Source organism: Balaenoptera borealis, assembly GCF_965194805.1.
Source record: "Balaenoptera borealis genome assembly, chromosome: 13".
In the NCBI taxonomy this organism is placed as follows: Eukaryota; Metazoa; Chordata; class Mammalia; order Artiodactyla; family Balaenopteridae; genus Balaenoptera; species Balaenoptera borealis.
The window spans coordinates 83,606,630-83,622,548 of NC_138870.1; the positions used below are offsets into that span (position 1 = coordinate 83,606,630).

The 15,919-nt window shown below is 40.6% G+C and overlaps 1 protein-coding gene across 19 annotated transcripts in view; it reads right to left on the reverse strand.

The window, feature by feature from the left end:
• ANKS1B (ankyrin repeat and sterile alpha motif domain containing 1B) overlaps positions 1 to 15,919 on the reverse strand; it is a 1,131,483-nt gene that overhangs the window by 80,633 nt on the left and 1,034,931 nt on the right. For all 19 annotated transcript variants that reach the window (XM_082349568.1, XM_082349580.1, XM_082349581.1 and 16 more), the window contains 2 exons: positions 5,866 to 5,973; positions 3,633 to 3,812 (listed from right to left, as the gene is read on the reverse strand). In XM_082349568.1, coding sequence (XP_082205694.1) covers positions 3,633 to 3,812; positions 5,866 to 5,973 — 288 coding nt within the window. The remainder of the gene's footprint in view (positions 1 to 3,632; positions 3,813 to 5,865; positions 5,974 to 15,919) is intronic.

The following is a 15,919-nucleotide window of genomic DNA, read 5'->3' on the forward strand; positions in this document are numbered from 1 at the left end:
AAGTTTCACTTTGGGAAACTCCTTTTCCTTTTTTCATAACTTTGGAGAATGTGGTCCCTAAACTTTATTAATTCCATTACTCTCATTTATTATTCATTTTAAGAATGTTTTGACTTCTCCTAAATATCACTCAAGAAAATTTCTAAATATTGCAATTAGGTCCTAAATACTGGAAATATTTTTCCTCCTTCTGTTATTATTTTTCATATTTTCACTTACTATCTCATCTCCACAGAACTTGGTCTTAAAAGCTGATCTGCCATGTGCTACACACACATAAATAGTTGTGTAGGATACTTTGTTTGTGCTAAAATGAGATGACAGATGTGACAGTACTTTGGAAATTTAAAAGCAAGCTCTATACGCATTAAGGTATTATCATACAAATGTGAATGCAACATTTATTTATTAGGGATATGGAAATAGGGGAGCCTTTTAGAACTTCTGAGCTGAGTCCAATTTAGAATTATAGGCTAGAAAGCCATGTTTTCAGCATGATAGGCAATCCATTGTTTAGATGTGTTTACATCATTACATTTCATGGTTTCAAAAATCCTATTAGTACTGAACTTGATTTTGTTTCTCACATATTTATTTAAGACAATTTGATGTCACAATATTGCTTACATCAGAATAAAAGCAAACAACAGCCGTACTATTTAAAATCCTCTGGATTCCAAGGCAAGTATTTTAAACATTGGTTCGAATTGAAAACAAGTAATCAAACACTGTGTTACCTTTTAAAAAAATATTTGCTAACGAACAAATTTAATAGGTGGAATAGACATTAACTTTATCTCAATTTAACGTTCAGCATTGGTTTTTCAAGTTAAAGCACTTCCACACATCTGCTAGGCAAAAGCTATGCTCCTATGAATTACTGCAGCCACCAAGAGCTTAAGGTTCCTGGCCTACGGCTAGAATTCCAAATCACTCTTCTGGGGGCTCAGGTAAACTTGAAGCACTAGAGGGGTTTCTGAGAATAAGGATTTGTCCAGGTGATTTTCTTTTAATTGTGTTTTCCTTTCTTTTAGTAAGTAAGTAAGAAAGCCTGAAGGTGGACTTCTGCCTTTTAGTGGGAAACAGACTGGTTAGGCATGCATTAACCAACCTCAAGTAAGCCCCTTGGGAGAAACCCCTTGGGAAGGAACCTCAGGGACTGAGCTCCTGGTTGGAAGGAGGTGTAACTAGCTGCTTGCTTACAGGAATTTTAATTGCTAAAATTGCTAATTCAAGTCCTTAGGAAGAAGACTTGAATTCAGCTTTACTGGCTAAGGGCATAACTTTGGGGAAGATGTGGTCTAGAGACAGTTTGATGGGTTCTAAAAAAAAAAAAAGCAAACGGATTTCAAAAATTATTACAGCAAATGACCAGAAACAGAAGAATAAGAAAAAACATCAATTGGGTGGCTGAGTGGTGAAAAAGTCACATAAATAAAACTGTTCAACAACAAAATTACCAAGTATTTCATATTTTGACAGGTTAAAGTTTTGAAATGGCGCTATTTTTTAGAAGGTACCCATTCATTTCTCCACGATTTTTGGCATTTCTAGACTGGGAAAGAGTCTCAAGACAAATAAAAAACTGCAATTAACACAGCCTAAAGAGCTGCAATCTCAGAATCCTTTTTTCTTATCGATTGGATTCCTGTAGTGCCATCTCCTATTTATTCTGCAGCAAAAGTGCTGTATTGAGCAGTGGGATTTTAGAAAGCTTCTAATAAGCTCCTGGCTGCTGATGGAGGCCTAGGTCTCCGTCAGTCATCCGATCATTGTGAGCAGTACACGGGGCGGGAGGGAAATAAGCACATTCACACAGACCTTCCATAGCTCCCAACTCACCCACTGCTTACCTCACTTCTCTTTGTGCATTTTGGCCTTTCTCACCTGGCCAGATAAAAGTTCATTCAATTTTCTCAAGGGCAAGACAATTCCAGAAAGGGATGCATTCTGATTGGAATGACAAGAAAAAGATCTAGGCTCTTCAGACGGTAATACTGCCCCTAGGTTGTGAATCTCACAAAGACCATAAGGGAGCAATTGCTAGATTACCTCTGAGTGTGCATACTCAGGCAAAAGAGTAATTAATTTCCTCTCTGAAAAAAACTGCACTCTGTGGAGAACGCGCATAAATTACATGAGCAGTTCAGACAGGTGATTCTGTTGCTGAATTTGGCACAGTCAATAACAGCAAATGCTTGTTAATGGATGATCCGCCCTTATCCAGGGAAGAAAAGGGTCCAGGAAAGACCCAGTTTGCATTAATACATAAACACTACATGGTTCAAGGTTAAAACAAACCATGTCTCTGAAATGCTGTCATTAGAGAAATTTAACCACATATGTGATCCACAGATACTAACAAATAGCAGGAAATGTATGAACATCTTGGGGAAAAAAGCTTTTAGATTCTTTATTTAAAAAAACATCAGTGAAAACAGTAATAAGGATTAAAAGACAATACTTAACAAGAGAGAGAGGGAAAATTATTCTTTTCTTGTCTCTCCCACATTTTCCACCTCCCTTCAATAAAAGATTCTCCATAATCCCAACATTGCTATTCTCTGCACAAAGAACCCTGAGAACAATTCGATATTGAGCAAGTTGAAAGGAGACACAATATCTCAGACCCCTTCTCTCCAGGGCATATGCAGGCAGAATAGCCATGGCTTCCAGAACATTCTCTTCACATTTTTCTCTCGTGAGTGGCAGCACTGAATGTTTACCAAAGGCTTTAAAAAAACAGCATCTCACCAAACAGCTGAGAAAAATATTTAACAACCAAGGCAACGCAATTGCAGTCAAATTTTCACCTCAAGATTCTCATCTTAGGTGTGGGAGGCAGAGAAGCCTCTCAACGCTCAGTCTGAACCTAGAATGAGGATGAAAAGGGTTGATTCTGCCAACAGCTGTCAACAAATCCATAGCTGTGAGCCTCGGGGTGACACTGCAGAGCTAGCTGCCCATCTGAATGTGCTTTAGGAACAGCACCACTATTTGGTTACGGCTGACTTGAGTTCCTGAGCAGCAACCTGCGGACAGGTGAAACACGGACATCCGCACCCAAAACATGGAAAGGTCTGAACAGGACAGACCTCTCTCTTCAGTTATTTGTGTCAGGCAGCGGCATCATTTTCAACCACTCAAGGTGACAGCATGAGATGGATGCAACTAGTCCCCACTGCACAATTCTAAACAAATGTGTAAACTTGGGAGAAAATGAACCACATTTCTCGGAGTTAACACTCCCCCACCCCCCAACTTTTGCCCTGTCATCCGACCAATTTACAGTCTATAATCTAGACTTTTATGATTTATTTTTTTCATTATGATTTGATTCTTACACAGTATTATTCCCTTTAGGGCAAAGACTTTCTGGGTGCAAAGAGATCAGACATAATTTCTTCAGTAAAGAAATGGATAACAAGGATCTGTGTATACATTCCATTCCCAGAAAGGTCCATTTCATTCTAGTTCAACTGAGCAGAGAACGAAAGTCATGGCATAAAATGGTAAAATTCCAGTTACGTTGTGCACAATAGGCACCCATTGTAAGCAACTGTTCAAAGCTGGAATGCATTACTTGATATGGGTGAAAGACAAAAACATCACAGAGGCTTTGAACACCTTACCTGGGCCATCTGCCTCTCCAGTTTTGATCGGGGAATATCATCAAAGTAGTTTTCATTTCTTCTCCTCCTTGCATCGCCCTGCATGATAATGTGAGGAACGTCTAGGGAGCCACCAGTGGTGTAAGTGCTTTGGCTAAGTGATGGAGACAACTGAGGAGGAGTGTGATTACCACTGGGTTCCTGAATGGAAATACATCATGAAATAAATACCATGCTCTTGTGGCTGACCTCTGGTTTCAAAACTGTGAAACACTGACAAGACACACTGCGGGGGTGGGGAGTCATTTTTGAATCAACTGCCAAGGAATCGATGACGTTCCACCATTTTATTAATGGCACAATCAATACCTCCCCACTAAGCATTTCAGGTTGAAGGTTTACAATATCAAGAATCAGGCTCTGTTTTCTTGAGCCAGCACCATGGATGATCCCAGGAGAGAGGCACACATATGTTGGGCACCCCTGACACTATCACTTGTGTTTACAAGGGAAGGAACTGTGTCTCTACGTGGACAGAGGGGCCTCACCATGGTAGATGCCATGACAAGAAAGCTAAAGTGGGACCTCATGGGTGCTGATCCTTCATCAAAGAGTAGCCTGGCAATCCTTGCCAGGAAGAGGACACAGTATGGAAATGGCATGTCACACGCACAAACTGCAGAGCAATGCATGTAATGACAGAGGATGGGCTTCAATGGCAAAGAGAACTGGGGGAAACTGGTCAAGAAGTAAGATAAAGGGGGGAAGACAGCCGGGCTCTGATGTTTGCAAGTAAGTGGAGGATTGGATCGTGCCGATTCTCCAGGCTACTTCTCCCCAAGATGTTCTGGACCTCCTTTGATGGATTAAGGTCCTACACTTTTTCTTGGGAACCTCAGTCTTTGATTTGTCTGTTGTTTCCCTAGACCTCTTCCAGAGAGCCAGAGGGAGAGGTTCAGCAGAGGAAGGAAAGACAGTAGGGTAAGTAGCAGGGAATTACTCCTCGAAAGGGTCATTTTAGGATGGTCACACTGATGGTGCCTGTATCTTTCTCCTCTTTTGTGCAGCGAAACGAAGGCAAAACAATAATCCCTTCCTAGCCTCATTTTCCCCCAATTTATTTGAGGCGCTTCTTACTGAGGGAGAACTAGGTCCTCTTCTATCTTCACTACTCCCCAAGCCCTCACTAGCCTCCAAATATCCCAGTGTATTCCAACTGCCCCAATCGTCAGTTTTCCTCATGGCCCTCCTGGAGCCAATTCTCTTGCATTTCCTGAAGGCTTTGTGTATTTTCTTCACCTTTAAAACTGAATCAGCCTTAAAATCTTAACAGCTCCTCTCCTGCTCGATCCTCTGTGATGCTGACAGTAGTTACTGGTTGCTGAAGTCCACTGATAAGAGGCATTCGACTGCATTTCGTCGCTGGCAGTGACGTCTAAGTACTACTTTTGTGTTCGTTTATTATCACTACCCTTTCTGACACCTGCAGAAAAGGAATCAGAAGCAAGCAAGTGCAGGACTCAATAAAGAGAACAGAGTTGGAACTCTCCAACTGGTCATGGCGATCCTGCCTTTACGGTAAGTTTTTGAAACGTTTCTACAGGCCTCATGAACACCAGGGACCACTGGCTACTCCTCCCGCTGCCATTCTGCCTGGCAATCTTCTCTCTCTCTGTCTCCTTCCCTCTGCTCTTTCTTGCCTTCCTTCCTCTTCCACTTTATTTCTCTCTTCCTCCTAGTTTTTCTACCCCATAATTCTAAAAGACAGCTGAAATAGTTTACTAAATAAAGTTCTAGATTCTCTATTCTTAATTTTTGAAGTGGGTAAAGCTGAAAAATTTTCACTTCTTAAAAAACAGAAGACCCTAAGGTTAACTTTAAATTGACCTTTAACTTAACTCTGGTCCTCATCGATTTTCTACCTGTGGGTTTGAGGAGTTTGACAGAAAACTCATTTCTTCTCTTGGTGTAGAGGGGTGTGTGGTATGCGGTGTAGCGGAGAGGTTCTCTAAAGGTGGTGGTTTTTCAGATGTTAATTTAAATCTCAAAAATATATATTTAACCAACCGAGAAAAACAAATCTTGTTGTAGAAAACACTATCAAAGGCGAGATAGTTTTTTATACAGGGGAGGTAGGCTACATGGAAAACAGCCTGTACTTCCTGACCCATTGCTTCAATCATTTTTATTTTATTGCACAAAGTAATATTCGAGGATAAGAGTGGAGGACAAAACAAGCATGCTGGGTACCTACCCTGAGCGTGATGGACCGAGGGGGCTTCTGGGGTGGGTCGTCGTGCAGCCTGTCTCCTAGAGATGCCAAGATACGTTTCCTGTGGCCAATCAAATTGATTTTTAAAACCTGAAAAGACATATATTTGGGTTAAATATTTCACTTGAGAAAAATAATTTTTACGTGTCCTAAAAGATGAAGGAGCGGAAAGAGATTTGTGCAAAGTTACCTCTGCACCGGGAGAGATGTGGTGTGAAATCAGTGTGTCCCCTCGGATCCAGAGAGAGAGGAACGGAGCGGCAAGGCAGTGTGGGTAGGAAGAGAAAGCAGGGACAGTGCTGTCACTCAGGCTGCCCTAGGGTCTGACTCTCTCCCGAGCAGCCACAGGACCCTTCCAAAGCAGAAGTCAAGCCTCGTCCCTCTAATAGCTTCCTATGGCTCAGAATAAAATCTGAGTCCTGAGCTGGCCTCAAGTTCCAACAAGGCTGCCTGCCCTCTCTCTTTCTCTGTGTCCCCTCCTCTCTCCCCTCCAGCCTTCTCTGTTCTTTGAACATTCCACACTCATCCTGGCCTTGGGGCCTCCACCCTTGTTTCTCCATCTGTCTGGAATGCTCCCCAGCAATTTTCAAATGACACCTTCTCATCCCTTTGGACGTTGCTTAAGTGTTGTCTGTCTTCTCACAAAGGCCCTTCCCATCTCCTCTTTAAAAGAACTGAGCCCTCACCCCGTCACACTCTACCCTGTGATCCTCTTCGTACCATCCTCTGAAATAACTTTATTTGCAGGTTTAGTGTTTGTGTAGCCCTCTCCCCCAGGTAAGCTTCCAGACAGCAGGTATATCTTTATCATTACTATTTCCCAAACGCCTAAACCAATGTTTGAAATAGTGGGGGCTCAATGAATATGAAAGAATGAATGTTCATACAGATGAAAGTAGCAAAGTAGGGTTAGAATCAAGTACTGCCTGACCAGAGTCTCCCCAGGGTGGGATTTTTGAGTCTGACAGGGCTGCAGAGGGCATAGTGTAGAAGAGATGACAAAGGAAACCAAGCCTTGCGGAGAGCCTCTGTTCTCAGCCCTTCCCAGAGCTTTACAAATGTTACTCTTTCCTTCATCCCAACATTCCTAACTGGAAGGTGTTCTTCTTGCTCTACAGAAGAGGAGACTGAGGTTCAGAGTGGTTAAGTAGCCCACCTAAGAGTCAGTATGCGGTGGCTCTGGGATGTGAATATGGTTTGCCTGACTCCAAAACTTGTTTTACGCCAAGGCAAACAGCAAAGTTTGGGCATATCTCCAAATATTACTGACTTTTTTAAAACAACAAATTATAAATCCATTCATAAGAAATATATTCACCTCTTTTCTGCACAAGTGTAGTACCAGGATAGAACAACCCTTGTTGGGTAACTAGTTCCCAAAGTAAATGACCCATTGTGAAAATGATTTTTTTTTAAAAATTTCTCTTTTCAAGTTTTAAGAGGTTGAAGCGGGCATTTCTTTGGCACTCATCCTGTGCTACCTTGAACTATTATTGGCCTATCTGTCAGTTAGCCTATTGGCTTTTCTGCCTAATCTGATTTCAATTTTAAACTAGCATGATGCTCTATGCCTTTTATTTTTTAATTAAAATTTTTTAAAATTTTTAATTTCTAATTTAATTTTTATTTTATATTGGAGTACAGCTGATTTACAATGTTGTGTTAGTTTCAGGTGTACAGCAAAGTGATTCAGTTATACATATATCCATTCTTTTTCAGATTCTTTTCCCATATAGGTTATTACAGAATACTGAGTAGAGTTCCCTGTGCTATACAGTAGGTCCCTGATGGTTATCTATTTTATATATAGTAGTGTGTATATGTTAATCCCAAACTCCTAATTTATCCCTAACCCCACCATGTTTCCCCTCTGATAACCATAAATTTGCTCTATTCCTTTTATACTCACTCTCTGACCCACGTCTGTCGAGGATGGGGATGGTAAATGTTAATCAGCGTGTGTCTACCTGCACCACATCCCTCTGATTTTATAAACCTTCATCTTCCCAGGCTGATAAATCCTCTCATCTTTGCAGGTTGTTTTCATAAAGCAGTCCTTTTAGTCCACTCTCTCTGTACCTTCTCCTCCTGTATTCCAGCTGCTTCAGGTCTGCTGAACACATTACTCACAACATTCCAGGTGTAAGTGAACCATGGCCTTACCTTTGAGTGGGCTACTATTTCCTGCTTTTAAAAATGCCCTTTCTAAGCACTCCTGATTTTTGGCTGGCTTTTTAGCTGCAGTAGGAATAACTAGGCACAAAAATATACACTGACTGTAAAACCTCTTAATTTTGTTATAGCTGATAGTTGAAAGCCCTTTAATCTTGGAAGGATGGTTTGAATGACTTCTCCCTACATTCCTTATCTTACAGTTGTCCATGCAGAAGCCCATCTGCCATCCTTCTGCCCACTCATGTAACCCTGTGTTATCTTTCTATATTCATATTAGCCAGCTTGGCATTTCACTACCCAGAGGAGCTTAGTAGTTTTTGCAAATCTGGAATTTCACCATATACTCCTTTTTTCAGGTGATTTACAAATATGCTAAGTAAGTGTGGTCCCTGGGCTGATTATTTGCAGGCAATACTGTTCATACAATCCAGAGAAATACCCTTATATTCTTTCATTGTTTCTTTTTTTTAAGCATCAAGATCAAAGAATTCCTCCATTTCAGAAAAATACAACATTAACCTTTTCAAGTGTATTCGCAAGTCTAAAAACCACTACATTTTCTTATTCCCTTTTATTCTTATTCTCAATTACTTTGCCAAAGCTTCTATTAGATATAAATTGCTCCCAAAAAATCCCCACTGCCTTTCTCTCAGTAGGGAATTGAACCTGATGCTGATGGTGCTTTGGGCCTTGGGCCCCTAAAACCTGCTAAGAAATGTTTGGTTTTTTAAAAAGATATATATTTTTAAGATTTATTGTTTATTTATTTATTTATTATTTATTTTTGGCCCCGTCAGGTCTTAGTTGCGGCACGTGGGATCTTCGTTGAGGCATGCAGAATCTTTCGTTGCAGCGCGCAGGCTTCTCTCTAGTTGTGGTGTGTGGGTTTTCTCTTTTCTAGTTGTGGCGCGTGGGCTCCAGGGTGTGTGGGCTCTGTAGTTGTGGTGCATGGGTTGCAGAGCGCGTGGGCCCTGTAGTTTGCGGCATGCAGGCTCTCTAGTTGAGGCGCGCAAGCTCAGTAGCTGTGGCACGCGGGCTTAGTTGCCCTGTGGCATGTGGGAACCTAGTTCCCCGACCAGGGATCGAACCCGCGTCCCCTGCATTGGAAGGGGGATTCTTTACCACTGGACCACCAGGGAAGTCCCAAGATATGTTTTTATAGCAATAAAGACACTCAAAATTATTTTGACAAACAACTGACACTAAATAACAAATAACTGTGATAAAATTGAGTTGGTGTAACTTCCATTGCTGCTTTTGGTTTACTCTCTGACAACTCAATTTTGGGCAAGTTACCTGACTCCTCTGATCCCAGTTTTCTTGCCTATAAAATGAGGAAGTTAATGCCAATCTCAAATGTTGTTGGAAAGATGAAGAGTGAAACGGTGAGAATAATCAGCACAGTGCCAGCACACAGAAGACACAATCTCATGGTGTGCTCATTCCAGCTAATGGTCTCTAAGGATGCAAGGAAATCTGACCTGGAAAAACAGGGACTTGGTCATTTTCATGAAGTTAATGATGTCAAACAAATATGCTGGTGCCTTGCATCATGAGATGTGGTTAACCTTGGAAAAACCCTCATTGAAGCGATGTGTACTGGTAGTAATGGGTCTGGTTTCTAGCTATTACTTTAATATCAGACCTAATCTAAAAGAATGCATCCTATTCTCCCATCCCACCATTCAATCTCCAATAGGAGGTAAGCTGAGGCCCTCCTCCACACTAAGCTCCATTGCTGCCTCCTCCACACAACTAGCCTGAAGAGGGAAACAGACAGATGGGTGGACAGAATGAACAAATTAACACAGAATGATGGTTCATGTCAAGAACGCCTGGGTAACTCTCCTTCTATATTAGAAATGATCTCTTTTTTTTTTTTTAATTTATATTTTGGCTGTGTTGGGTTTTCGTTGCTGCGCGCGGGCTTTCTCTAGTTGTAGTGAGCGGGGGCTACTCTTCGTCGCGGTGCGTGGGCTTCTCATTGTGGTGGCTTCTCTTGTTGTAGAGCACGGGCTCTAGGCGCACAGCTTCAGTAGTTGTGGCACGCAGGCTCAGTAGTTGTGGCTCGTGGGCTCTAGAGCGCAGGCTCAGTAGTTGTGGCGCACGGGCTTTGTTGCTCGGGGCATGTGGGATCTTCCCGGACCAGGGCTTGAACCCGTGTCCCCTACGTTGGCAGGCAGATTGGCGCCACCAGGGAAGTCCAGAAATGATCCCATATTACAGAAGATACTGATGATTACATTTATTGAACATCTGCTATGTTCCAGTTGTGCCAGAAACTATTCCAAGTGTACTATATATGTGTAAATATCTCATTTGATTCTTATAATAACAGTATCATTCCCATTTTAGAGATACCAAAGCTGAGACTTAGAAATACTGAGTAATCTGTTGAAGGTCTCACTGCTAACAGGTATCCTGGCTGGGATCTGCACCTGATTCTTAACCGGCTCTTTACCACTCACCACACTCTTCTTCTTGCTATCAACCTCTATACTGTTTGGTCTTAGTTACACTATTAGTTACACATTATGATGCTTCTTAAGATGGTGCTTTTTATTTTGAGTTATCATGTTCAAAACATTTATACTGGGTCTCGATCATCTGAAAACATTAAAATAACACAGTTTCAGTTTTGGACAAGGCTCACGGCAGGGTTAAAGCTTCAAGCCAAAAGAGCTCAGGTGGGTGTACCTTACAGAATTCCTTGTGAAATGCATATATACACAAAGGACAAGAAGTCCTCATGAACCTAAGATTCAATCCAAGTTGACTAATATTAGAGAGGTAGGGAGGGTGACATTTGGCTTCAAAACTCCAAAGTTGACAGTAAGAAATCCAATTGGCAAAACAACAGAGAGACTATTCCAAAGAAAGATAGTCATTATGGAAAAGTTAAGTCCAAAGGCAGCTGGGTTTGCCTTGAGTGAGAACAGCTTAACATCTGATCATCGTTGTAAGCAGATAGGGAAACAGTGAGATCCTCTCACCCCAGGCACCGTAATCCATGACCAGTCAGTCTGTAAACCTTCAGTTTTCAAAAAGCCGGAGCAATGGTTACTGTGGTAGAAAGAATTCTGTATGGTTTTCATCACCGCTTGGGTGAAAAGTTAACTGCATGTAAAAGGAAGGAACCCCATCGGAGTAAAAGGTAAAGTAATGGTAACCTACTGAGGATTTAGCTGTTCCAAGATATTGAGCCAATTCTGCTCAATTCAAAAAACAATATCGAACAAACACATGAAAGGATGTTCAACATCACTAATCATTAGAGAAATGCAAATCAAAAGTACAATCAGGTATCATCTCACACTGGTCAGACTGGCCATCATCAATAAATCTACAAACAATAGATGCTGGAGAGGGTGTGGAGAAAAGGGAACCCTCTTGCACTGTTGGTGGGAATGTAAATTGATACAGCCACTATGGAGAACAGTATGGAGGTTCCTTAAAAAACTAAAAATAGAACTACCATACGACCCAGCAATCCCACTACTGGGCATATACACTGAGAAAACCGTAATTCAAAAAGAGTCATGTACCCCAATGTTCATTGCAGCTCTATTTACAATAGCCAGGACATGGAAGCAACCTAAGTGTCCATCGACAGATGAATGGATAAAGAAGATGTGGCAAATATATACAATGGAATATTACTCAGCCATAAAAAGAAACGAAATTGAGTTATTTGTAGTGAGGTGGATGGACCTAGAGAGTGTCATACAGAGTGAAGTAAGTCAGAAAGAGAAAAACAAATACTGTATGCTAACACATATATATGGAATCTAAAAAAAAAAAAAAGGTTCTGAAGAACCCAGGGGCAGGACAGGAATAAAGATGCAGACTTAGAGAATGGACTTGAGGACACGGGAAGGGGGAAGGGTTAGCTGGGACGAAGTGAGAGAGTGGCATGGACTTATATATACTACCAAATGTGTGGGAAGCAGCCGCATAGCACAGGGAGATCAGCTTGGTGCTTTGTGACCACCTAGGGGGGTGGGAAAGGGAGGTTGGGAGGGAGACACAAGAGGGAGGAGATATGGGGCTATATGTATATGTATAGCTGATTCACTTTGTTATAAAGCAGAAACTAACACACCATTGTAAAGCAATTATACTCCAATAAAGATGTTAAAACAAACAAACAAACTAAAAAACCAATATCAAGTTTCTGCCACAAATTATTTGGTGGATTCGAAGAGGAAACACAGAGAAACTGGGCATAAAAAACTACAGAGCCAAACCATTAACTAAGAATAAATTATTTTACATATGAGGATAAGAAAGTGGTTCCAACTGCTGAGTTCCAATAGGTAAAAAATTAAAGTTACTGCATGTTTTCTTAATAGTTTTTATTACAACTATCATGAGAAATGTGGGTTAAAGGGAAGGAATGTTGTTGAAACAACACAGGCCTGCTGCATATTGGTATTCATTCATCAGAGTAGTAGCTGCCTCTGGGAATCTTCTCCAGTATCAATTAAAGAAGACAACTTCAGAAACCCCTTGGCACACCCTGGCAATAGGAGAATAACTGTGCTGAGTGACAATGCTATAATATTATGTCACTGTCATTTATGTTTCTGGGTTTAGCTGTGGGAATTCTGCTAGACAATATCATGACATTACCCTCACACTGAATAGGTCACATCAGAATATATGTCACAGCAAACTGGAAGTCAGGGTACCCAGACTTCTCTTTTTTTCCCTCTTTAAATTTAATGTGATATAAATTAAACATGTTTTTCTCTTTTTAAAAATTAATGTTTTGACTATAATAACAATACTCTTTCCCATTATAGAGACAGGAAATACAGAAAAACAAATAAGAGGATGAGTTATCCTAGGCTTTTAGTGTTTAGGTACATTTTCTTTCATTTTGTCCCCATGATTATGTGTTGTGGTTGTCATACTGTAAGTACAATTTTCGCCATAATTTTTTTTCACTCAGTACTAAACCTAAAGAACTTTCCTACTTATGCTACCCTCAGCAGGCATTTAAAGTAACTCCATGTTACCATATTATTGCTTTTGAGAAGTATGTCATAATTCATTAACCACCCCCCTCACTGTTGGAAATTTAGCTTGTGCTTCTTTTCTCAATATCAAACATTCCACGTGCTTTAAAAATGCTATCATCCTACAACTTCCATTTTCGTTGCCATGTTTGCATAGACACAATATGAAAAACACCAGAGAACGCTGCAGGAATGCACGTGAGTCATGAAGAAGAGTCATGTAGCGACAGTCTGTCTCCATGTTCCACATGAAATCTCAATCCGTTTATTGCCGGCTGGACCCAGTCCTCCAGGGAGAAATCACAAACCCAGATAATGTTCCTCAGTGTCACATTTTGCATTTGTTATATTTTGGAGTTCAGATTTAGCTGACAGACGTGAAATAACACAGGTAGCTGGAATCCTCCAGAGACTACATGTGAGGCAGTGTTGAGCACACAGGCGATTCTGGTTATCACCGTGGGACTGCATCCTTCTTATTTCTGGGTTTTTATTTAGGGAGGGATTTTTATTTTATTTTTGTTTAAATGGTATTTTGGATGAAACAGCTCCACGCTGCATGCGGAACCCCCCTTCCATTTTAAAAGGGTAGATTATTTCCCCCTTCCCTTTTCTAGATATTTGCCAAGTGAGGACAGCAGCTCCCATGCAAGTCTAGAGAGCTCATCTACCTTCAGAGGGGCCTCTTCTAACAAAACTCCAAGTGCTCTGAATGCCCAGAATGGAAGCTCAGATGGAAGTTTATCAGGTTTGTTCTCCTCTGCAGAACTAAAATCGCAATTAAATGTGAAAGCTTTCCCCCCTTCCTGGTAATAATTTCTAAACACTTTCCACTGAGAGCATCAAGGCAAAAGTGCCTGTGTGTCATTCAATTTCAACTCCCACAATTCCAGAAATCCTCATCTGAACTTGCATTCGATTTTTGACTGTGACATTTTCTCTCTCATTTCTTGGGCTGTAATAATCCATGTCTGGAATGGTATGGTGGATAGAAGGACCTCTGGGGCAGACAGTCATGGCATTTTGTTCTTGCCCTGATTCTTCTTCTAGCTAAGTGATATTTAACATCTTTGAGGTGTGATATTGAAGGGCCAATAATAATCTTATTCAGCAAACATCTACTGGATGTCTTCCACATATAATGCAATTTGGGAGCACCAAAGAAGAAAAAAATTCAGTCCTCTAGGGCTCTCAATCCAGTAGATGAAAAAATATTTTTAAAAATGTGGGTGTGTGTATATATTCTTGCATATTATCTATGCATGTATCCATCCACCCATCTACCTACCTACCTACTTATCGTCCACCCATCCATCTAAATGTATATGTCTACACAGCCTTCCAAGACTAAAAGGGATTTCTGTGGACTGAATGAGAATGGCTAGGAAGCTGCTCTGGAAATTATAAAGCACTGAATTAGGGCATTATTTCTCTTTTAAGTACAACAGAAACTTAAAACTTTCTTACCCTATCCTTGAATAATCCTATCAGCAAAATTTTGAATATAATCTTTGTTACTTAAATGTGCAATTATGGATACCTCTGGGTAGATTTAGATCAAGAACCATGCCTTTCACTTCTCCAGCCCTCTCTCCTATTAATCTAAAATGTCTTTAACTCCAACCAGACAAATCTCTTCCATGTCTTCAACCGTGCCATGTGCATCTTTTTGGCCCAAATATATAACACCTCTGCATACTCTAGAATGTCCCTGTCTTCTTTATCATTAGAATGTTGCAAGGATGAAATTAAAATTCACCTAAAGCCTTTCTTGCTCACTTCTCTCTTTGAACTTCTATAGTATTTGTGGGCTGCCCTGTGCTGTTGACACTTGATATACAAGGGTGTGTAGTGCTAGCTCTCTTGTTATATGTCTGTGTCTTACCTGTTCAACCAGACTGTAAGCTCTGGGAAGTCAGGTACAGTGTCACTGTAACCTAGGGTCCCTCATGGCATCTAGCATGCAAGTATACCTTAAAGGAACATCCCTGAAATCTCAAATCTGATCCCTTTTGCAATGGACAACAAACGAAGTAGGGGAGATACCGCTGAAAGGCAAAGAGGAGAAGAAAGGAACAGCTATATCCTATTTCTTTTCCTTTCTACTCTCAATAGTTTTCTATTCCTTCTGAGTTTTAGCACCAAATTCCTTTACACAGTCTTGCCAAGGGTGATGTAAAACTCCCTTACCTCCCACCATCTGTAAGTCCTTCCCTATACCTCTAACACTTCAACTAAAAAATCAAAAACCTGTGACTAGATTTTCCAAATTTTCTTTCCTTCTGCTATTACTTTTTAGAGTAACTGCTACTAAAAAATCAGCAAATAACAGTGTGTATGACAGATGCCATCAAAACACAACTGTGTTGGAAATTGGAGACAATACAAATAAATGGAAAGATATCCCATGTTTGTGAACTGGAAGAATCAGTATTGTTAAAATGTCCATACTACCCAAAGCAATCTACAGATTTAATGCAATCCCTATCAAAATACCCATGACATTTTTCATGGAACTAGAACAAATAATCCTAAAATTTGTATGGACCACAAAAGACCCCGAATAGCCAAAGCAATCTTAAGAAAAAAGAACAAAGCTGGAAGTATCACATGCTCTGACTTCAGACTATACTACAAAGCTACAGTAATCAAAACAGTGTGGTACTGGCACAAAAAAAGACACATAGATCAATGGACCAGAACAGAGAGCCCAGAAATTAACCCATGCACATATGGTTAATTAATCTACTACAAAGGAGGCAAAAATATACAATGAGGAAAAGACAGTCTCTTCAATAAGTGGTGTTGGGAAAACTAGACAGCTAGATGTAAAAGAATGA